This window comes from Setaria viridis, chromosome 5 (genome assembly GCF_005286985.2).
Source record: "Setaria viridis chromosome 5, Setaria_viridis_v4.0, whole genome shotgun sequence".
In the NCBI taxonomy this organism is placed as follows: Eukaryota; Viridiplantae; Streptophyta; class Magnoliopsida; order Poales; family Poaceae; genus Setaria; species Setaria viridis.
The window spans coordinates 1,848,007-1,872,499 of NC_048267.2; the positions used below are offsets into that span (position 1 = coordinate 1,848,007).

A 24,493-nucleotide genomic window follows, 5' to 3' on the forward strand; every position below is an offset into this window, starting at 1 on the left:
ATACTCTGTCTCTCGGTTCACTTTTTTCTAACAAAAATATGTTGAAAAAAAATCTAACAAAAAATCTTAGAAAAAACAGAAACCTAACTCTCCCTCTCTCTCTCTCAAGGTAATTAAGAACTTAAAATGTAGCTCCTCGCTAGTAGCCTAGTACTGCTTTAGAACAACTTACCCCCTTGCGTGGCGGGTTCCATCTTATCCGTTCTTTGTGTAGCTTGACATATCAAAACCTAGATTTTACAAACATTACAACGTACCTGCATGCACCTTACTAAGTATTCGTGCGTTCTCCTACTAGCACAGTTGCAGTAGAAAAAGAACAACTCATCGTTGGAAAATAATAAGATGTTCCGAAACATTTCATTTCTATACTTAGAGAACATTTAGTTTCTTCAAATTATCTTGGATCGAAACACTACCATGTGTATGAATTTCTTTTTCTAATCATAAACAGTTTGGAATATTTCATAGAAAATTCCGCTGAAAGGAAATGTGCCCCGTGCATATCCAGTTGACACGTGTTTAATAATAACAATTGTCTAGTTTAGGGTTAGACGTTCTTTTACAATGTGAGTAAGGTCACGACAACAAATATTAACTGATGCTAATCAAAATCAAACCTAGTGCCCCTGATTGATTGTGATTGCTAGTAAAACTACGGCTACCAAAAGCACGCACGCGCCACCTATTCACCAAAGCGATTCACAAGCCTGTCCGGACGCTGAGACCTCGCTTCCGGCTAAAGTCACAGCGGGTACACGCGCAACCACGAACCGATCGATTCAATTCCTCATCTGTACACAGATAAACACCCGGCGGCGATGGCGACAGCAGCGAGTAAAGAAGGCCCAGACCGGGGGCGTGTACACGCGCTGGATTCACCTGCTCAGAGAGCTCAGAGCAGTGTTGTTGTTGTTTCTCTCGCCGGGTCAATGCTTTTGCGTCGCGAGGGTGAGAGAACGTGGACGGATGGATGGAAAAGGGTTCGTGACACGTTCGCGTCACGTCAGGGGACGGGGCCCGCGGCGCAGTGCCCGTCCGTCCGTCCGTGTCCGCGTGTGCAGTCACCATGTGTGTGCGTGAGTGGTGGCCGGCCAGGCGGCCACGGCCAGCAGCTTGGGTGATCGCGCATCACGTCACGTCCGAGTGGAAAGGGTCCAATCCTGCGACGAGAAATGCCCGGAGGTAACCCCTGACGGTGTGGAAAACAAATCTAAACAATCGATCTTTTTTAACCCGGTTTGGGCTCAACTTTCAAAATCCGCTCATGCATAGTTTTTCATTGTACTGAGAACTGATATCATTTGGATGAAATTTATCTCTCATCTGATAAAACTTCCTCTATTAATTACCTTACCAAATTTTGCTGATGTAATATTGAATTTAATGTTATGAAACTCTCATGAAACTCTTCATCAAGACTCGCATAAGATGCAAACGGTGTAAACAGAGAAAAAATGATTAAGCTCCAGCGAAAAAAATCTTCTGTAATCATTTTTATACAAATCTTCTTACACTACAGTTATTTTCGAACTCAATTCGTAAAAGGTGAATTTCTAATGAGCATGCTGCCATTTAAAACTGTATATTTTTTTTATAAAAATTACCGACGCGGATATAGCACAATCCTTTTCTAAAAGGAAAGAAAAATCTCAAAAATTCGCATTGTTAACCGTTGGAGCGTTAGGGTAGTAGTAACATGGTAGGGTAGGACGTCCTACCTCACCTTGGCGTTGAAGACATTAGTTTGCTCCCGTCTTTATCCTCGCTTGCTCTGAAAGGGAAACGGCGAGGGAAGGGTACCTTTCGTGAAAGGTGCCAAGGGCGTGTTTGCTTGCTGGCGGCACACTCACTACCGGAGTACCGGTGCCTTGCTGAGTCGTCTAGTTGGTCATTTTGTGCAGGTACACTGTTGTTTTTTTGTCGTCCTATTAGGTCACGTCCCTGTTGACAGAGGGACAGATTTGATAGAAAAAGGTGATGGCGGTGACCATATATCGTCTGATGTAGAGTCGTAGCAGCGTGAGGAATCACAAGCACCTTCAAGAAATTGTGTTAGGACGGCTTCATCAACGCTAATAAAGAAAAAGATTGAGGAGGCACACGGAAGAGATGTTTGGATAAGCACCAAATTTTTACCGCATTCATTATGCCGCATTTAAGTTGAGACAAGACGAGCCATAGCAACATCAGCATTAAACTTGAAACCAGAAAGTTAATTTTACTCCCCCGTATGTCCATATAACCTATAAAATATTTTGCGGATCTCAATTTTACCATAAAGTTAATCCAAGCTTCAATTTTTGGCTTTCAATCCTATAGATTACGATCTCAGATCACTGGACCACGTGGTTGAGCTCTAACTTGACGTCATATTTTGCGGATAATGACGGCACAAATGGATGGACGAAGAAATGTGATAATGGAATATAGTACTCCTTCCATGCTTGTCCCCTTGGGATTTGGGGCTTGGAGCAGGAAGGTCGCAACTCTCGAAGTCCTCACATTCATCTAGGCGCGTGCGTGAGCAGAGAGTCCCTGGGGTTGCCGCTTTGTTTATGCACGTCCGATTGCGACTCCAGAGGCGGGTGCTGCTCTCAAGGCCGCCTCGGAAACGCCCACCACGAATTCGTGCACATATTCAATGCCATCGCCCGGCTTGCTGCCAGGCCTTGTGTTCCGGCCTGGATCGCTCTCGCTCCACGTTCCTATCCTATAGCCATAGCCTAGGCTGCTCCATTTCTTGTGACTTTGCGAGTGAACTGTGAGCAAGAGGCGGGGCACAAACACAATTTGTTTTGCTTTGCCTGTATTGAGGCATCGATTTGCTCCGTTTACTTGCAGGCCGGCAGAGGGAGGTCGGTTGGTGCTCGGGTTGCTCCCGATTTCACGTACTTGCTCCTGTCCACAGCAGCACAGTTCGTTTAGAAAGTTTTTAGATAAGATGGGTCAAAGTATCCTAATAATTTTTATTAGTCGGATAGATTATCGAGTAAAATTAATTTTGCATGCATACTTACAGTAATTATCGGACCTATTAATCTTCCTTATTTAGCGAGTCTGGCTCGAGCATCAATGGTGGAAGTAAATGATCAAATCGTTAACTGGATAAGAAGGTATTATGATAATTTTTTTAATGGTATAAAAATTATATAAATATGGGATAAGTTTTAAAGGCTGAACGAATATTCCTTCGGAAGGCGGGGAGTACGTCTCTTTGGTTGGGTTTACCGGCGAGCCAGAAATATCTGTGATTGGCCTTGGGGCTTTGCTGCTGTGTTTGGGCTCCAACAAAGGTTGCTGTCGCCAGCGAGATGATGAGGCTTGCCCTGTCAAAGCTAAAATGATCCCCTTTTCCATGACAGTAACAGATTTACTGGTCCTCGACAGGATCTGCGCTCGGTGTGATGCGAAACGAAAACACGGCCTCGTCCGTCGTCGGGTGAAGCCGTCAACAAGCCGGGACAAAGGCAGTAAAATATTCGTACTGGTCTACTAGGTACCGAGCTAGGAGTAGAAAAAGGGACGGTGTCGCTACGCTCGGTGCCGTTGGTAGTGCTGTCCATGTCCATCATCTACGAGTGCACGAGTCCACACACGCCTTGATCGGCGCGGAGCTATGGCTGAGCCGGGGCGCCTCGTGGGGCGCACGGAATGAGACGGAAGTACGTGATGGCTACGGCGAAGTGCTTTCCACTACCACCACCAGCGCGGCGGGAGGGAGGGAGCGCGGATACCGATCGGGGGCGGCCTCCTCGGGCCTCGCCACGTAGACTGCGACTGCGGACGGGGTACGCCAAATTCGCGCGCTCCCGGCGACCGATGCGATGCGGTGCGGCATCTTCTTGAGGGGCTCCGGCTGCTGGAACCGCGCGCCCGGCCGGCTGCGGCCTCGCGCGGCGATACCACGCAGACGCAGAGGCGACACGGCCCCGGACGGCGTACGCGCTCGGGTCCTCCTGGGACCGCGGCCGGCCGCGCACGCGCTCCGTTGGTTTGCCGAGTGGAGTCGTTCCCCGCGCGCCCCGTCGCGTACTCGCCGCGTGGTGCGTCATCGAGCTGGTTGGTTGACTGGGTGCTGGGATGGGGCTCATCAACTACGGAACCCACCACCAGCCGAGGAGCCGAGCGCGCGCGTAGGCAGAAAGAAGGCCGCCCATTCGGCCCACGGGCCGCGATCCCCAACCAAACAACCACCACCACCACCGACCGCCGCCCGGAGGGGCCGGACGCGGTTGGGGAGGGGAGTGTGACGGACGAGCGACAGACACAGTGTACGCGTCGCCGTGATGGGCGACGTGCGCGGCGGTGGTCAGGCTTCAGGCTCGGGCTCAGGCTCAGGCTCAGGCCGGGCGGGCTCACCCGTCGCGTCAGTCGTCGTCAGTCGTCGGTCCATCACGTGTCGCCGGGCACAGAGGGCACTGCCGCTGCGAGGACGTTATTGGTCTCCGACGCGCCGCCGTCACATCCTGCCTTGGATGGGGTGTGCTGTGATGATGCATGGGGAAAGCAGGTGCCGCTGGTGGGGCTCTCCCTGTCTTGGCATAAAACTTCAAGGCGTGGACACGATCGATCCATCCCGGGATACCGCTAATCTTCATGCTTTTGTTTCGCGAAAGAAAGAAACCTCAAAAGGCTAGCGAAAACTCCATGGGAATCCTTGGCCGACGTGACGCTTTATCTAGCGCGACGAGGGTACATTACATGTTTGGTCGTGCTTTGCGATTGATTGATATTTGCCCGGGTGGTTACCTGTCCCCGATCGCTGCAAACCTGCGAGATCTGCGAAGTGCGTGAAGCAACACCGGTCACTGGAGGAGGAGCCGAGGAGGCGACGTCCGACGCGACAGGCTTCCTGTGTGCGCCGTGACGCGTTGGTGCGAGCTTGAGACTGATTCGCGGGTGGGGTGGGGGTGACAAGAAAGGAAGGGACGCTTGCCTTGCCTGTGGGTGCTGTACGGCACCGGAGTGGTGTCACGTCCTGCACCCCAGGGGCCATCCGCGGCCTTTGTTGTCAACTCCGTGATCATGAGGATTTTTCTCTCCATCGAGTTTCTGCCTGTGCCCCCTGAGCCCCTGACTCCTGCGGTGAAAATAAACAGATGACATGTGTGACTACCAGCGGGATTTCAACTCTCGTGGTAGAACGAATCTTTGGATATAGTAATTATAGGATCCATTCAGGTTTTACATTTAAATTCTAAATATACTTTTTTTTTGTTATTCAGGTTTTTACGCATATTATCATTGTCCTGGAAGCCTAGAAGTACCTTCGCATATTCATTTGATTTTATGCATCCTTGGCAAGTTCTATACTAACATGATAGTTTTTGCATGATATTGCACGCATTTAATAGCTGGCATGTGTGGTCCTCACAACAATGATAATGGAGAAGATTATTGTGATAGAAGCATTTTTAAATAAAATTGAGCAGCATAAGCATCTTTAAATCATAAGGTATCGTTGCAGTTTTTTGTTCATTCAGATCAAATTATATTCCACTTATATAAAGTCGTTATTGGGCCCAATTTTTTCATGGGCCAAGGCACCCAAAATGGGCTCCAAACAATTTTCAGTCGCTCATATCTGCGCAGCTTGTTCTTTTCAATTACCTTGGTAGTATGGTACTATGGTCTCCCCTCGGATCGTAGTTCCGCTCTTGCAGTGTAACTGTCAATCGACGACAGTTGTTGATATCTTTCTTGCTCCTAGTCCTAGCTACAACTTTCAGTGTTAAATATTTTAGACACAGGGTGTGACCCAGGACACTATTTTACAATTAACTAACTGAAGCTCTTTTTTAAGTATGCAAGTTATTTCTCACTGGACGTGCTATTTAGGAGGGGAGTAATTTTTTGGCTATCGAAAAATATATAAAAAAAAATTCAAATTGGGCCTTGGAGATGGGACCTATTGAAACAGCATTCACCTTGTAAAAGAAACATTTTTTGTATCGGGGCTTGGGTAGATGTAGGTTGGAGATCACAATCAGGACGCCACCACCAGTTCGCTCCAGCACTGATGGCGTGGAACAACATCATGCTAATTAATGCTACTCCCCCCGCTGCTGGTGATGCTCTAGTCTTGGTTATTATTCAATGACTCTTTGGATATTTCGGTTGAACTTTTGAAAAATAATGTAGTGCAATAATATGACAAATTCTATATTCAGATCCTGCTCCCTATCCTCGTACTCCCTCCGTCCCACAAAAAATGCCATTTAAGCTCCAAAAATTATCGCACAAAGAGTATCCTTTTACCTCCTAGTAAAAATCTCATCTAATTAAAATAACACTTACACCAATAATAAAAAGCGTATGGAGAAGCGCATAGAGCCAATCAAATGATCAATTGATGTTATTTCTCTGGTTTCGATGCACATGCATTTATTTATGATATAGAAAAATAAACATGCTGCTGTAGTTGATTAGTCTGGTAGTATTCTGGTATCTTATGGCTCCTCCAAGTGTTGAGCTTTTGATGGAGATTGAAAAAAAAGATTAAAAAGGAAAGAATGAAAAATCATGAACAAAAAGTTACATCTACAGATGCATAGTCAAACTAGAACTTGACTATTAGTTCCCCGGTAACAGCGCTAGAAAAACTTGTTGACGACTTAGCATGCCAATTTGTAAACTGCAAGCGCACAGATCAGTTGTAGCTCTTCCCTCGGAGTACTCCACCAAGGTTTATTAATCCGTGGTACTTATAGCACAAGATCTATTTCAACTAGCATTGTTAGTATGAACTTGATGTTGATGAGTGATTCAGATCCAATCTACTAAGCATGGACAAACAGATAACAGATAGAGCAAAGATAACAAATCTACTAAGCATGGATAGCAAAGCAACACAGCTATGATCTTAATAAAAAGTATCTTTAAATCTACACCTCCGGTCCGGTTTTCGAACCTCCCACCTTACACAAGAAAGATTCTGTCACGATCACCTTTATCAGTGCAAGCAGGTTAAGGGCACGATCAAAAGAACATGTTATACTCATCGGTAGATCAGGCATGCAAATCCGGTCACCACGACCACAAGAACACACTAAGCAATCTATTATCGATTCGTAGATTGAAAAAGTAAGCAAACCCGAAAGAGCATAAAATCATAAAAGGAGATACTTGGATCGCTAAGAATATAAACACATCTATTACTTCACCATAAATGATTGTACATCACAAGATCACCACTAAGATTCTACCTTGATCTTGATGACTCCTAGCTCCAGAACTCCGGCGTGGATCTTCCTCGCAGGGCGATCACACTGGGCAGGGCTTAGCTATGCTAATGCCTAGACAACTCCATGGCCCTCGGCTCTCCGAAGAGGTGTCCCTCAAGCTCCTTCTGTTTCTCTACTGCTTCACGTCGAGTACGTCATCTTGGATATGGGGCTTGGTGGATTTTCAGGCTATTTATAGTCTGGAGAGCGCGTGGTGAAAATTGGAAGGCGAGGGGGTGAATGAAAACCCTAGGCCGATTGGCCTGGGTGGGTCCAGGCCTATCGCCCTGGGCTTTTCTTTTGGTCCCTCGCGTCTTGTTTCATCCCCACGTTTTGTTGGATGCTCTGAAATCTTATTTTCACTTGCATGTGGGCTTGGCACATCGGTAGCTTCGGGATGAGATTGATCTTTGATAACTTTTTCAAATCTCCGCTTGATCCTCGCTGATCCCAAATTGATTCTTGCTATATCTTCACAAACTTAGCCCTTAAGTCATATTGGAAGATTGTTTGCCAAAAACGAGCTCAAGAGGGGGCCAGGAGACCCTTAGCCGATCAGCCTAGGCTCTTCCTAGGCCCGTTGGCCTTCGTTTTCGTGTGGTTCGTTGCTTGTTTCAGGCTTTATCCAAAAATACACCTTTAGGCCCAATTTCCTGAAAAACAGAATATTCTCCAAAATATGTTGCACATATGAAAATGACCGATTTATTAGATATGATCAATAGTTTAGTTATTAAATTCATGTTATTATAAAAATAAATAGGAGTAAAAGTGTGTCAATAACGAACGTCAACACTAAGTTAATCTACGGCCAATAATATATTCATTAAGCTAGAGCCCAATTACCTTTAAAGCCCAACGTGTGATGAAGCCAAGGACTAGTAGTACGTATAGTGTCATCATCTGTCATGTATAGCTTCTTCGTTGCAAGAACACCACTCATTGATTCAAATCTACTGTATTCTAACTTCTTTTATGTTTCTATATTTTGTGCTTTCTATTTCATATTTTTTTTCGAAGCAAAATTGATCTATAATGCTCTTATTTGCTACCTAGGTTTCTAAAATTTTGTAAACAATACTCGATGAGTGAATACAACTAAGTATTGCTTATGTATGTATCAACATGATAACTATTATACTATATGGTCGTCAGTATCCCACCCATTTCTACACAATTAACTTATTCACATCTAGACACAATTTTACATCGTCTTGCATCTTTGCACCCCTACGTTCAAATCCCTTCGCGCGCCATTCCCGTCGCTGATCGGTCTTCCGCCGCGGCGCGGGCGCCGCCTGTCCCGCGCGCTGCCGTCGTCCGTCAGCTTACCTCTACCCTTTCTCTTTTAACCATCTTCCCCTGCTCTGCTGCGGTATTGTGTGATCTGAGTAAACCATGCGCTACATGCTCTGACCCTGATGTGCTTCTTCTGCTAGTACTAGTACTGCCGCTGCTACCGCTTATGGTTGTCATCCATTTTATTTTCGAGTCACATGTCCCTCCGCGTCCATCAAAGTCCAAGCGTTCTTTGATTTCGTCTTACCCTTGTGATCCATAAAACCTCTGTCTGTCAAGTCAGCCAATTGCTCCTTTTTTCTTTCGTGGTTGTGACCAGCTTAGAGTTTGTCTCATGAACTAATGTTTTTCCATCATCTATGCCCCTATAAGTTCTCCTGAGCTGCTCAAGGCTGGAGGTACGACAACGTACCCAAAGAATCTGACCAACGCAATTTCAAACTACACAGAATCTGTACGCGAGAACAATATCTATCTCAAATTTTGTAACCCATATACATGTGGTGGCAACCCCTGCTACTGTTGCATGTTGCATGATCCAAAAGGCAAAAGCCAAAGGCATTTTGTTACCCAACTAAGGACAAATGCCTGGCCGTCTGCCCAGCATAGACACGAGAAGGAAAAAAAAATTGGAAGGGAAGGGACACTCTATTAGGTTTAATTAAAAAAAAGAGATGCTATGATAATTGAAAAATTGCGAAAAAATATGGGTGGGTGCCTCTCTCTCATTTCGCGAAGCCCATTATCCCAGCCCAGTCACGACGGCCTGCATCACCTCAGCCCCAGGGTAAAAGCCCATTTCCAATCCATGACCGCAAAATCCCGAGTCCAAAGCATGTGCTAGCAAAATCTCTCAACTCCACTGCACTATTACTAGGCATCGCCCCTGCACAATCTCCTCGATCTCGTCGTCGTCTCCCTCCCCCGGTGGCATGCTCCGCTCCCGCTAGATCCGATCGATCTATGGATACCCGCCGCTTCCCCGTCCTCCTCTCCCTCCTGCTCGCCTTCTTCTCCGTCGCGGCCGCCTCCGACGAGATCCACGGATGCGGCGGCTTCGTCGAGGTCGGTGTACCTCACGCTACTCGATCTCCGCGCGCTCTTCGCTCTTCGCTCTGGTTCGCCTCGGCTTGTTACACTGATGCGACTTGGTTTCTGGGTTTTGGTTGCAGGCGAGCTCCGGCTTGGCCAAGTCGAGGAAGGCGTCGGACTCCAAGCTCGACTACTCCGACATCACGGTACGTCGGCCGCGCCTTCGTGTGCGGCATACTCTAGGTGTTGTCCCATCTCGTAAGCTTTTAGTTGCTGTCTGCTCGCTGTCATTGCTGATCGAGCTGTGGCTGGTATTTCATGAATGATTCGGATAGTCTCAGTGCACAGTTTGCTTGAGGTCTTTCACTTGAACTGGACCTCACGCGTAGCTGATGATGTCCTGGTCGCTTGATGCTTTTTTACCGAATCACTGCCACTAGTGGAACAAAGTGTATTAGTTTCGAATTGCCTGTTGTTTTGTTGGATACTTGGATTCTGCGTTATCATCTGAATTTGCAGAAACTTTTTTGCTTCTGGATTTGGGACTTGTAGAGGGTTTACATTCCATCAGGATCATTAAGAATTATCATTAGAGGGTTACAAACTTATAAAGTGTTGTGCTGCTGGTGTTTTGAGGGCTGACATTGTGCATACATTGTGATCTATCGTTACTGGTAGCTATGGTGATTGATGGACATCAGTTACACTTGGGTGACCTGATTGCTCAGATCCAATTAGTCATAGGTCAGATGAAAATTGGGGTAGTTTCATGTATTTGGAGGTTTGTAATGGTAAAAATGTTGTAACTGTCGGAAATTCATTTGGGGTTTGCTATAATTTTAATGAAGTTCACTTGTAAGCATAATAATTGGTTTATGTACTTCATAGCCACTTACATTCATTCTCTGTGAAGTTTTTTTACTAGTTGAATACTCCATTGTCTATGCTATCAGAATTGATACAACCTCACCAGGCTATGATTTACTTTTCTTTTTCACTCCTAAAGGTGTATGCTGTTACTGCCAGCGCAGAGGGATATTCTCATATCTCCTATAGTGACATATGCAAACTGTAGTCTGTAAGACTAATCTTACATTTAAGACATGACTGTTAGTGTAAGCTTACTTTTTTGTTTCTGCATATATTCTGCTTGTCATGTTTGTGCTTGGTGTAAAACGCTTTTATGTCTGTGATTTGGTCTAAGCTTCAAACTGATTCCCTATTAATTTTCTTTATCAGGTTGAGCTGTGCACTGTTGAAGGTTTGGTTAAGGAAAGCACACAGTGTGCTCCTAATGGCTACTATTTTATTCCAGTCTATGACAAGGTATCCTTGTATTTGTTCTTTGCTTTTGGTCCTGAGTTGTCTTTATAAATGTCTTCATTTTGTTTATATATATAAGTTTATTTCGAGTAGAAAAAGGGTTAAAGGGAACTACTCTCTCCAGTCATGGAATGTGCGACATTCTGGGTAGTGTGAAGTCAGCCTTTTTAAACTTTAACTACCAATATCCTTTAGAATGTTCAATTAAACTTTTGAAAATAGTTTAGCTAGATTTGCCTTTGAAAAGCAGGTTTATACCATTACATTATTGCTATATTTTGCATATACTCCTAATTTTGTGACTGGAGGAAGCCTAATGAATATTACAAAAGGTAGTGTGTCGATGTTGAAAAACGGAACTATTTCGTGACTGAAGGAAGTAGTTAAGCTCATAATTTTGATATTCTCCCCTATCATCACTAGAATAAATTTGATATTCTTCCCTGTTGCCACTAAAAAGTTTTTTTTGCTTCTTTGACACACAGGGTTCGTTCATGGTCAGAGTTAAGGGGCCCAAGGGATGGTCATGGAAGCCTGATACTGTAAAAATGATTCCTTGACTGAATCTGTCATTCGTTTGGGTTTTGTCTTTATGTCTTTACTAAGTACTAAGCACATTTGTCCTTTTTTCTGGGTGACATGTTCACCTAAAATTTCAGGTTCCTGTTGTCATCGATCACAATGGGTGTAATGGAAATGCAGATATAAATTTCCAATTCACTGGGTTTGTTTCTTCATCCGTTTTTAGTTTGTTTTCTGTATTAACAAGAGCCACAATGAAAGTTAAGCTGTTGATACATGTCTACACTCTACACCATGCAGGTTTATGATATCGGGTAAAGTAGTGGGCGCTGTTGGTGGTAAGAGCTGCTCAAAGGGGGGAGGACCTTCTGGTGTGAAAGTTGAGCTGATGACAGACTCTGATGAGTTGGTTGCATCTGCATTAACATCATCATCAGGAGAATATTCGTTTACAAACATAATTCCAGGTTCTTCCTTGCTTGCTGTGCTTTATTTTTAAAAACCAATGTATCTGTACATGCAAAATTTGATGAGTAATGTTCGTCTCCTGTATATTTGTTACATGCAGTTTTTTGTTAGGAGGGTCTAGTTCTCTACCTTACAAAAAAATATATATATATGATACGATTCCATTTTTAGCCACTAATGTGATGATGTTTACAAACTCTAGCATTAATACTAAGAATGAGTTATCTACTGATTTGGGAATATCATTTTTGCCAATTTGAAGTTGCACAATTTGGAATCTGCTTTGAGTTATTAGTTTTGCACTGGAAAGAAGAGATATATAGGCCTTTCGTGACCACTCACCATGATTCAAATGCCTAAAATAAGCCCTATGGTCAGCAACTCATACCATGCGGACCATCTTACTCTGTTCATGGTTCTCCCCTCCCTACGTCCACTCATCCAGGACCTTGTACCACCACAAGGTCCACAACACGCCAGCCTGTGTGTTACCACAAACCATCAGTTTATTAATGTGAGAATGCTGAGTGGTTAGAGTTTATTCTGTAGAAGTTCTTTCTTGACTTTCTGCCTATAGTTGCCTTGGACTAATATTGTGAAAAATAGGTTGCATATTTCTTTTGTACATAGCCCCTTCTGTTTTTTCTCATGCTGGTGTTCCTTTTCCAGGGCGTTACAGATTACGCGCTTCTCATCCTGATTATGATATGGAGTTGAGAGGCTCACCAGAGGTTAGAATCATATATGCTTTCCCTTGGATTGACTGATGTAATAATGATCTTATTGTCTTACGCACTACATGTTACTATATACAGGTTGACTTGCGATTTGGAAATGTTGTGGCAGATGATGTCTTCTTTGTATCTGGATACAACATCTATGGCACTGTGGTTGCACAGGTTGGGAGGAACTCGGTTCTGTTTGATTGATAATATTAACTAGCACTGCAACCATATGATTGTATATCCCTTTCTAATTTTGATTTGCTTTGTTTAGCAAATTCTTACATCGAACATATCCCATGAATTGTATTTGCCAGGGAAATCCGATATTGGGCGTCCACCTGTACTTATATTCAAATGATGTAACAGAGGTCCCTTGCCCACAAGGTTTCGGTGATGCACCCAGGGAAGGTGCTCTTTGCCATGCGATATCTGGTGCTGATGGGAAGTTCATGTTTAGATCACTACCTTGTGGTAAGTTGATAACTTATTCAACCAATAAAGTGTCATCTCAGTGCAATGCAATCATCATGTCAAATTTCTTGGTGAAATCTGTTTGGAATTTCTTGTTGAGGTGTGTACTTGTGATGTCTTCAAGTGCATTAATACATCAACTATTGTTCTACATACCTTTGCTCATCTAACTGAAAGTAATTATCTTCCAAGTGAGAAAATATACCACAAACACTAATTCCTTGTACTCATGGTAAACACTTTTTAATTGTTTGTTCTTATTCACTGAGGATCATGCTCTGCTCTTTCCAGGTCCCTATATAATGTTACCTGTTTACTGTTTGCTATGATATGCAGGTAGCTATGAGCTGTTGCCATACTATAAGGGGGAGAACACTGTCTTTGATATTTCACCATCTTCACTTCCTGTTTCCGTTGAGCATGGTCATTTGACTGTTCCCCAAAAATTCCAGGTAATGCTTGAAATCGCTTTACATCTGTAGAAGTTTGGTAAAAGTCGTTTGCTTTAGGATGATAGAAAATTGGATATCTACTATTAATAGAATCTAGGAAAAACTTATTTGGATTTAAACACCAGTTGGATAGGCCTTTATGCTTTCAGAATCGTAGTTAGAAATGACAATGGATATACAAATAGAAAATTGTACATAATTCAAGCAGCCAAAACTAAAAGCTGTTGCAAGGTTGGCTGGGTACAAGTTTTGGGTTGTGTGATGGTTGTAGACTTTTTATCTTTCTGCTCCTTAAGAATTTATCGATAATTTATTATCTTCCTCCTGAACTGTTCATATGATCCCTAACTTCTTAGCAATTCCTTGTATATATTTAACAGGTTACTGGATTTTCTGTTGGAGGGCGTGTTGTTGATGGTTATGGTGCTGGTGTGGAGGGTGCCAATGTTATAGTCGATGGCCAGTCGAGAGCTGTTACAGATAGCTTTGGGTACTACAGACTTGATCAGGTACTAAACTGGTTTTATTTAATAAAGTCTAGCACATATGTTGATATTTGAAGTCTCTTACTCATCTTGATGTCACCTTCTCTTTGTGTACATTCACACACAACTGTTTTCTTTTTCTGTTACAAACTCACAGTAGTCATTCTAGGACTTGGTTTCTTAATTATTCAATTCAATATGGTGGTTGTGGTGCAACAGGTTGCAGGATGATATAATGTTTACGCATTCATCATTAATAGCACAGTTAGTTAGCTACTGAAGGGAAGATAAAAATATGAATTCACTTTAGCGGGTCAATACGTCTCACATGGAAGCTGCAAGTTTGTTGTGTGAGATGCTTAACATGGAAGTGCCTGTATTTTTTGTGCTTATCAACCAAGTCAGCATACCCATGTGTGACAATAGCGTACATTGGCTTGTCAGGTTCTTTGATTTGTTTGAAAACTTTCTTATACATCTTAATTATGGATGATCTTCACCAACGATCTCGTAAGTTTGGGGAGAAGAATAATTTGGAATTCTATGTATTCATGCACTGATGCGCGCACTTTACTCGCATCGTATATAATAATTCATCTCTTGAGGATTTTGCCTGATGACACACAAACTTGATATATATCCTGCAATCGGAAATTGGTGGAGTATTTCATGTACCATTTTAGTTCAGCTCTTTTTTATGGTATGACCCTGAATTGGCACAACGAAACCTTTGAAATGGCAGGGGTTCATAATTTGGTTTTTGCTAACTTCAAGAAAAATAAAACTATATACTTTCACCTGTTTTGGAGTTTTTGCGCTGGCTCAACATGGCACCTAAACTGAACTCACTATTATCAGTTTTCCATCTATAATGAATTGTCTTCTGTGCTGTCTTGTGTAGGTTACATCCAAGAAGTATACTATAACAGCTGAGAAGGATCACTATAAGTTCAACCGTTTGGAGAATTTTATGGTAATGTTGAGTTTGCTTGGGGCAATCTTATCTTCAGTTAGATTTACCGCTTAAATGCCTTGGTACATTTTGACTGAATACATTCTTTCTATCAGATTTTACCAAATTTGGCCAGCATTGATGATATCAGATCAGTTAGATATGATGTATGTGGTATTGTTCGGACAGTAACTCCGAATTCAAAAGCAATGGTACTATCTTGATCCATATTTTTGTTTCACTGAGATCACTTCAAAAACTATTCTTACAATTCCAATGGGATGGTAGGTGACTATAACACATGGACCTGAAAACGTAAAGCCGCAGCGGAAATTGGTGGGAGAAAATGGACAATTTTGCTTTGAGGTTTGTGCCCCCCTCCCCCCCTTCCTTGAAAAAATTTAGATATACATTTACTTAGTATTGTATAGGCAAAGCACTGATAGGACGTCAAGACTTGTGTTAATAGGAATATATACGTATAATATTCCAGTCAATATTTGTTTATATCCTTGTGAAATATGATCTTATCTTGGCACGAACCAATCTATGATGTTAATAGCTTCTACACTGCTTCTTAATTTAAACCTTAATGGCATCATTACTAATTAGCTTTCTTTGTTGTACTTTGCAGGTTCCTACTGGTGAATACCAGTTATCTGCATTACCTGTAGATTCTGAACGTTCTTCTAGTCTTATGTTTTCACCAGGATCTATTACTGTCAATGTAAATGGCCCATTGCTTGATCTGGCATTTTCTCAGGTAAACAAGATCATTACTTTAACCCATCTTTTCCTTAGAAACACTATGCTAGCTTCCACCAAGTTTTATAGTGTGGTTCAGGTCGCGATAATATCTTGTGACGATTAACTCTTTGTTGGCAGTCCCAAGTCAATGTTCATGGTAAAGTCTTGTGCAAAGAGGAATGCAACCAAAATGTTCTGGTCTCACTTGTTAGATTAGCTGGGGCTGTTGAGCAGGAAAAGAAGACAACCACTTTGGAGCAAGATAATGTCAATTTTGTGTTCACAAAAGTATTTCCGGGAAAATATCGTATAGAGGTAAAACAATGTGTGACAATTACTGCAAAAAAAAATCATTGCTTACTAGTGTTTTCAAAGTCTTAACTATTTCTGATACATTTCTTTCAGGTGAGGCATTCTTCATCTGAGGGCTCGGTTAAGGATGTTTGGTGCTGGGATCAAAATGCCTTGAATGTAGATATTGGCATTGATGATGTGAAGGATATTGTGTTTGTGCAAAAAGGCTACTGGATTGAGCTAGTTTCAACTCATGATACTGAAGCATATATTCAGCTGCCAGATTCTTCCAAACGTGACTTGTCGATAAAGGTCCTATCTCATCACAAGGAATCTACATTATGTTTGCATAATGGAACCTTAATTTAACACAATCCACTTTTCTTCTCGGACAGAAAGGATCTCAAAGGATTTGTGTAGAAACTTCAGGGCAACATGAGATTCATTTAACAAATCCTTGTATTTCCTTCGGGAGTTCGTCTGTTTTGTTTGATACAGCTAATCCCATGGTGCGGTCCTACTTTACATATATCTTTATTCCTACAAGGTTCAATTTTGCACCCTAACATTGGTTTCCCTTTTAGCCGGTTCATATCAACGCAAAGAAGTATCTTGTAAAAGGTGAAATCCATGTGGACATGGGCTCCCTTCAGGAAGACATTGATTCAAAGGATATAGTCGTGGATGTCTTAAAGAGTGATGGCAGCTTTGTAGAAAAGATATCCACCAAACCTGCTCTTGGAAAGAGTAATCAAAATGACTTCACTGCATTTGAGTACTCTATTTGGGCTGACCTAGGGGAGGACTTCATCTTTGTCCCTCATGATTCTAGGTATAGTGTTCTGTTCCATTACTCTTGTTTTCTGCAACCGAAATGTTCATAATCAGAATGTTGAGTTTTGTAGTTTTGTTGGGGCCTGATATTCTGCTTCGACCCCTTGTCTATCTTTATTACAGACTGCTTTATTTATTTTTCATTTTTGAAGATTGCTTTTCTTTTACCAGAAAATAATTATGCAATATTTTGCTATCCTGACATGATTTTCTATATTTTCAGCACTGGAAGGAAAAAGGTCCTATTTTATCCAGCAAGACAACAGGTGAGTGAAAGTTGATAGGTGAACTTTTTTTTTAAAAAAAAAATTCAAAGCATGGTTGTAATTCTGTGTACTATTTAAACTGCAGTATTCAGTGTCTGTGAATGGATGCCAAGACACTGTTCCTCAAATCACTGCAAAAGCTGGTCTATACCTTGAAGGATCAGTGTCACCTGCAACTTCTGATGTTGATATCAGGATTCTATCAGCTGGAAAGAGCAACTATGCCCATCTGAACAAAGGGGATGTAGCAACAGAGACAAAAACAGATTCTGATGGATCATTCTTTGCAGGTCCCTTGTACAATGACATAGAATATAAAGTTGAAGCTTCAAAGGTTGGTATTACATTTTGAGCATATATTTATATTTTTAATTAAAGTAACACAAGATGCTAGTGTCTAAGGAATAGGTCGTTGCTGTGGTGCTGATGTACAACACTGCAGTGTAGTAGTGGCAGCTATGAGAGCACCAGTGTCCAGTTCTTGTGCTCAACTCTAAAATGATATACATTTGTGATAGGAGGGATTAGTATTCTGTTGCTCTTGTTCTTGCTCCTAGTGATAGTATTTATGACATACATGTATCTATTTTAGAGGGAAATGCTCTACTCTAAAATGACGTACATTTGTGATAGGAGGGATTAGTATTCTGTTGCTCTTGCTCTTGCTCTTGCTCCTAGTGATGGTATTTATGACATGACATACATGTATCTCTTTTAGAGGGAAATAAACTTTCGGCCTCTGCTTAATGTGATACACATGGCCCAGTACATTATTAGAAAGCTGCAATATTAAGCTGACAATCAGCAATCACAAAAGGGGTGTTTTGTTGAATATCCTATCTGATATCATTTCAACCTTCATTCAGGATGGTTATCATCTCAAGCAAACTGGCCTGTACACCTTTGCTTGTCAGAAGCTTGGTCAGATATCAGTGCAGATTTATGGTGAAAATTCGGAGCTGTTACCATCAGTATTATTATCTTTGAGTGGCGAGGAAGGATACAGAAATAACTCAATTAGTGGTTCTGGCGGAACTTTCATCTTTGACAACTTATTTCCTGGAAGTTTCTATCTCCGACCTCTTCTTAAGGTACTTCTTTTTTTTGTATCCCATCTGCCAAATGATGCAAAAGATCATGAATGTTAATTTGGAGCTGTAACTTCAATCATATCAGTTGCCATCCCATGTTGTTTATTTAATGTAATCTTATTCACTTCTCACTGAAGTTCTGCATTAGTTCTCTAAGAAATATAATAGCGGGTTAAGGAGGTTTGTGAATTTAATTTTTTTTAATATACCTGATGTGGGTTGAGTTTGAGGGCACGAAATCCTGTCACCACCTAAGCTTTTCTTAGTCCATACCCGGGCACATTTTTATAAATTTGGAAGCGGTGCATGCACATATATTTGTTTTTTTTTTCTGGAGAGCTGCTAATGGTTCGATGCTTGTGCTGTAGGAATATAAATTTAACCCCTCAGCAGTTGCTATTGATCTTAATTCTGGGGAGTCTAGAGAGGCTGAATTCCGTGCAACCAGAGTGGCTTACAGGTTTGTTTCATTATTTTTTTATGAATAATTATTTTTGGTCTGTAATAACTTGTGTCTTGCTTTATATGCAAAGAAACACCTTATCAGCTTGCAGAAAGTTGAGCTTTGTACCTTATTCAAGTTCACAAAGAGGTTCTTTGAAACCATGAAATATCTGTATTTGCTATGCCACCGTTGCTGATCCATAGTAGGTCAATTCTAGAACTAAATGATGGATACCTTGCTTAACCTGCATAATTGTTTTCTAATAGTTTTGCTGTATAGTTCCCCCACCATGTGCACGCAAAATGATTAATCAGTTATGACAAGGTCCATGCTTGGTTGGAAACTATTTTTATGTATATGCATTACAAAATCTTAATTGTCGCCAATCTTATGATACTAACTTGACCAACATTTCAATGTAGTGCCATGGGTTCTGTGACACTGTTAACTGGTCAACCAAAGGAAGGTGTTTTTGTTGAAGCAAGATCTGAATCAACTGGTTATTATGAGGAAGCTACTACAGATGCTTTTGGTAGGTTTCGTCTTAGAGGACTTGTGCCTGGATCAACTTACTCTATAAGAGTGGTTGCAAAAGATAATCTCCAGCTTGCAGCAGTTGAGCGCGCTTCACCGGATTATGTGTCAGTTGATGTAGGTGTAACATAATTTATTAAAGCCCAATACTTCTTGTGCTCCTTTATTGTTTATATATTTAACAGCATTTGCATTTCTAGGTTGGTCATGAAGACATCACTGGTATTGATTTTGTGGTTTTTGAACGCCCGGAAGTAACAATCTTGAGTGGTCACGTGGAAGGTGATGGTATTGATATGTTGCAGCCACATCTGTCTGTTGAAATCAGATCAGCAGCAGAACCTTCTAGAGTAGAATCTGTACTTCCTGTTCCTCTTTCATACTACTTTGAAGTGAGAGATTTGCCCAAAGGCAAGCATCTTGTTCAGCTTCGATCTGGCCTTCCATCACATACCCATAGGTTTGAATCAGAGTTGGTCGAAGTAGATCTGGAAAAGCAACCCCAAATTCATGTTGGCCCCCTTAAATATAAAACTGAAGAGCGCCATCAGAAGCAGGTAACTTCTCCAGTCTCTACACTTGGCATCAGCGTTGCAGCATAATTCTCTTGACACTGTTAACATTTACATTCTCAAACATGAAGAGATGAGAACCATGGACATGAGTTACTTTGCTTAAGAGTTACCTATACTGCACACGAGGGGTAGGAAACATTGATGCCCTCGTTTATACAGCACTGACTGAGATATCTATGTACTCTATACTGCATATGAATAGAAAATGCTGTGGTCCTTTTTTTGTCAGCACCAAGATACTCTCTGCGCATTCTAGATTTGCAGACGAAGTAGGAACATGTAATTATACCTGAATTCTTGTTTTTTTTTTCTCGGACACGCACGGGAGCTGTATATCTTTGTATTATAGAGTGATAGAAAGGACAAACTCATACCACCCCTTCTCTCACCTAGGAGAGGAGGTTGTTGTATAGCAAGAGAATTAATCACCTGTTACAGTGACAAACACTACCCGACCTGGACTAATCAAACTAGCCCTAAAGCCTGACCTATGCCCAACTGTCTTGGGACTGGTGGGGTAATTGAAATGATTCATCACTAGTTCCAACAAATTTGGTCTATTACTTGAATATCCAGACAAACTGTGTACTGGAAACTTCGACATGCTAGTGAGTCAAATTTAATTGCATTTTTATCTGTTTCAGAAATCATGTAATTTTTCTATGATGCAGGAACTGACCCCAGCACCAGTGTTTCCAGTTATTGTTGGAGTTTCTGTGATTGCACTGGTGATCAGTATGCCAAGGTTTGCTACTATCTTACAATATATTTCTTGGTGCAAACTTTGCTAACTATGGGTTAGTTACTATTTTCTTGATGTTTTGATTTGTACAGGTTAAAGGACCTGTACCAGAGTGCTGTAGGAATTACCTCCCTAGGTTCAGGGGCTGCACCGATCAAAAAGGAGCCACGGAAGAACATAATAAGAAAAAGAGTGTAAACGGCAATTAATCCTAGTGGTTGAGAAATGAGCACTGACAAATTGAGCACGTCAGGAGTAGAAACTAGCTGTTGGTGCCCCCTCGGGTAATTTTGCAGATGAAAGAAATCTGACAGTTGTTGATGCTTTTCGACATTACTGGCTTCAAGTTTTGAAGCTGAAGCCTGGCGTGTACTAGTCATTACAGATGTTGTATGATAGCACTATGTACAGTTTTGCAGGCGCCAGATAATGCCCTCAATTTCCTTTGTAATAGAAGAAACGAGACCACTATTCACTGAACCTGTTTAAGTCATTTACAATCTTATTTACTAAGAATTGTGTCGTAAGCTCCTTATCATGCTCCTTCCACTGAGTGGTCCTGTTTTGATTGGATTGCATCTCATACCCCCAACATCGAGGGTGCTTCCTGCTTTCATACCGGTGGGTGCAGTGCCTGACTAGAATTAAACAGGCCTGTTGTGAGACGCTGTTTGCTGGTCTTTGAAATTACAACAAAGAAGTTGAACGCTTGTTACGGATCTGCTCAGTACCAGTGGGCAGCATGCTTGTATTCAGTGGCAGTTGGATCTGATGAATTGGACCATTGGACCATTTCAGATTCAGAGGCCCCCTGCCTCAAATTCCAACTACCCAGGTCAGATTCTATGCACGTCAGGATCCGATCACTAGATCACTTTCGTAATTTCGTTTCATGTATGCCAAATCAATTAGAGGTGGTGGTGGTGATGCCGTTGGCCGCAAACCGCAAGAGGCAATTTGGCGATTGCCGGTTGGCTGGTAGGCCTGTGGGATTGTGCGCAGGTGGTGGAAACGACTCGTTGAGGTTGGAGGATCTGATGATATCAGCTGCTGGAGACGATGAAAAAAGGCGAACTAGTGGTTGGCCGATACATGTTACTCAAAACAATAATCAAGCTACACTCCCACATCCATCAAGAATAACAAAAACTACTGTGCATATTTAGCTTATCTTGGCAAAAAAAAAGATACTGAATAGATGAGCTAAATATGTATTTAACGTGTACCTTGGATAAATAAGACAAAAAAAAAGAGAATGAGATGGATCCAGGTATAAGCATTTCCAAATACCTCTGGACTGCACTTGGTGACTCCAAGATGCACAGGTCGACAAAGGGGTGTGTCGGAATTATGCTACGTAATTCTTGTCTGCAATGACAGCGTCCAAATGCTACTACTACCGCATAACTAACTCATTATTAGTACCATCAATCATTCTTTTACCTGTCCCTGTTACTTGCTTTGACTTGAAGGCTCTGCAAAGCATTTGATCATCAAAACGAAAAAAGAACGTTGGTCTGGTGAGGCATCTGTGCCATGTACCAGTTCAGCTACCAACCAGCAGCCAACCAAACCCTTTCTTGTTCCTTTCAATGATCTTGGCGCAACCAAATTGATCTTTGCGTGGGCAGTGGACTGCAACTAAAGGAATCATTAGGTGACGGACCTGACAGAGACAGACTGCTACACGGAGCTAGCCGCACGTTGACACCTACTGGTGGTGTTGTTGGGGGTTAGCGTCAGGGAGCGTTAAGTTAATGTCTGCCTGCCGATGTGCTTAACAGCTAGATCGCGACGCGCCGGCTGACCAGTCGCTGTACATGGATGGCATGCATTTGTTCGGTCCATGCTGCATCGTTTGTAACGAAAGACCGGATAGCTGCAACTGGAAGGCTTGCTCTCTCTCCCTCAACTAGAAAATGAGAGGAAATCCATCAAAGATGTGCTGGGAGGTATGGTCGGCTTGTGAAGAGAAGAGGGCCGACCAAATAAACTAGCAGTTGACTGATTGTTAACAGGCTATGGGCGATCTTGACTGTGGCACGTTTGTGGTCTTTGATACAACCTTTTTCTTTCTTTCTTTCAGAGCATGGAACGCTATTTTATTAGGGGAACATGAGTAAAATCTGATAATAACGGAACCACCACCTAGATGAAGACCATGACAGGCACAAATAACAAAAGAGAGACTTATACTAAGAGGGTAGAAAAAGGCCATCTTTTGACGGTCAAATAGCAAGAATTATCTAAAAGCAGATCTATGACATTTCGTCAACAGCCTGTTGGAAATTTAGAATTCTTGTTCCTTCAAAAACTTTAAGAATTATCTTGGTTTTAGTTTCAACCGTGTACCACCTCATACAGGGAATATTTTTCAAGAATTATATTACTAGCTCAGTCAAATTGGCAAAGTTCTTTCATTATCTTGACACAACCTTGTTTTTCTTCGAGAGCATGGAAATGGAATGCACATATTTTATTAGGGGAACATGAGTAAAATCTTACAAGACTAAGGGGGAAAGGGTCATCTTTTGACAATCAAATAAAAGCCAGAATTCTCTAAACGGTAAAAGAAAATCTTTGCCATTTCGTCAACAACCTGTTAGAATTCTGGTTCCTTCAAAAAGTACATACAGAGAACATTTCTCAAGAATTGGGTTAGACAAAATTTCAGAGTCCTTTCGTTTGTCTTGGATGTATATGAGGCAGCGTGCGGCCATGTTCGAGGTGAACTATTACCACAGGTCCACAGGCGGATCCGACGAACCCATGCACAGTACAGCTAAGGTAGGGCCGCCACGCCACTTGTACGACAGGAGACACCTTCAGAGCTTTGAACCGTGAAGAACTCTGTCTCTGGCCGGCGGGGCCCACGCGGAGACAGCAGACAGCCCTCCTCCCCTCCGCATGGACGTTCAGTGCCGCGACCTCGGGATCTCCACCCGACTAAAAGCCCACACTGGTCTACTCTGCCCACCTGACCAGTGACCACCTCCGGCGACAGGACAATGACATGTGGGCCACTCTCCCAGCGTGGGCGCCGTGTCAGCTCCACACTGCCTCCGCGTGTCCGATCCAAGCATGAGCCACGGATTCGGCTGCGGGTTCATTCACTTCAACAACCAGTGGCGCCACGCTTAATCGAGCCGAACACCCCCCGCGGCACGTGCCGCCCGCCTGCCTATATAGCACAGCAGTGAGAGACGGCTACGGGATACCCACAGGTCACGTCGGTCTTCGCTCTCGCTGCCTGTGGGTCCAGGTGGTGCGCGGTGGGCCATCTGTCGTTGAGACCAGCTTGTGGGTGCACCAAACCCGGTCTCGGCTACCTGCGGTGTGACCTACGTAAACCCGGCGCATAGACCAACTAACCACAAAACAATGGCTGTGGATTTACTGCGGCGTCACGCGCACACAGCAAAGCAAAGAAGTAAACACGGTCGCCGGTTTCGGATGCCAAGGGCGATGACCAATGCGGCATGTGTCTTTACGGGAACTACAATTTCAAAGGGCGATGATGAATACGGCATGTGTCTTTACGTGAACTACAATTTCAACGTGCGATTTCCATAGAGTCACTTCTTTTTTTTCTAAAAAAGCATTTTCACAAGCGGTTCATAACCTAAATTGCCCTGTTATATCCCCTGAGGTCTACAATTTGAATAGCAATGAAAATGCAGATAATATGTCTATAAAAATCTCAAAGTGACAAGATATATCTAAGAACACGTTCATGCACCGCCTACAGCCGCTTATGTACAAAGGATCTCTCTTGACAAATGACAAGCGCATGTCCGATGTTGGGATATTGTTGTGTCATGCTACACATTACCAAGTCCATCAATTTATCGCAATAAAATCATTTTCTTACACGATATCATGCAAACACAGAAAGATTTGACATGCCTTTGCCATTATTTTGGTTGCTCGTGTATAAAGGCTCAACGAGTAAATATTTGAAGCAGTGAATCATGATGGATGGTGGTATGCCAATTAATAATTACAATACA

The 24,493-nt window shown here is 42.6% G+C and overlaps 1 protein-coding gene across 1 annotated transcript; it reads left to right on the plus strand.

Moving 5' to 3' along the window:
• The first annotated feature begins 9,378 nt into the window (after nucleotides 1–9,378).
• On the plus strand, nucleotides 9,379–20,963 carry LOC117856670 (uncharacterized). The gene is made up of 27 exons (XM_034739020.2): nucleotides 9,379–9,590; nucleotides 9,698–9,763; nucleotides 10,797–10,883; nucleotides 11,366–11,422; nucleotides 11,540–11,604; nucleotides 11,703–11,869; nucleotides 12,540–12,601; nucleotides 12,686–12,769; nucleotides 12,910–13,066; nucleotides 13,403–13,518; nucleotides 13,899–14,027; nucleotides 14,905–14,976; nucleotides 15,072–15,167; nucleotides 15,244–15,321; nucleotides 15,590–15,718; nucleotides 15,841–16,017; nucleotides 16,108–16,308; nucleotides 16,392–16,505; nucleotides 16,581–16,828; nucleotides 17,054–17,096; nucleotides 17,182–17,430; nucleotides 17,963–18,187; nucleotides 18,556–18,647; nucleotides 19,055–19,283; nucleotides 19,367–19,723; nucleotides 20,413–20,486; nucleotides 20,576–20,963. The coding sequence occupies exons 1-27, from the start codon at nucleotides 9,489–9,491 to the stop codon at nucleotides 20,679–20,681; spliced, it is 3,582 nt and encodes a 1,193-aa protein (XP_034594911.1). The 5' UTR covers nucleotides 9,379–9,488; the 3' UTR covers nucleotides 20,682–20,963.
• The last annotated feature ends 3,530 nt before the right edge of the window (nucleotides 20,964–24,493 follow it).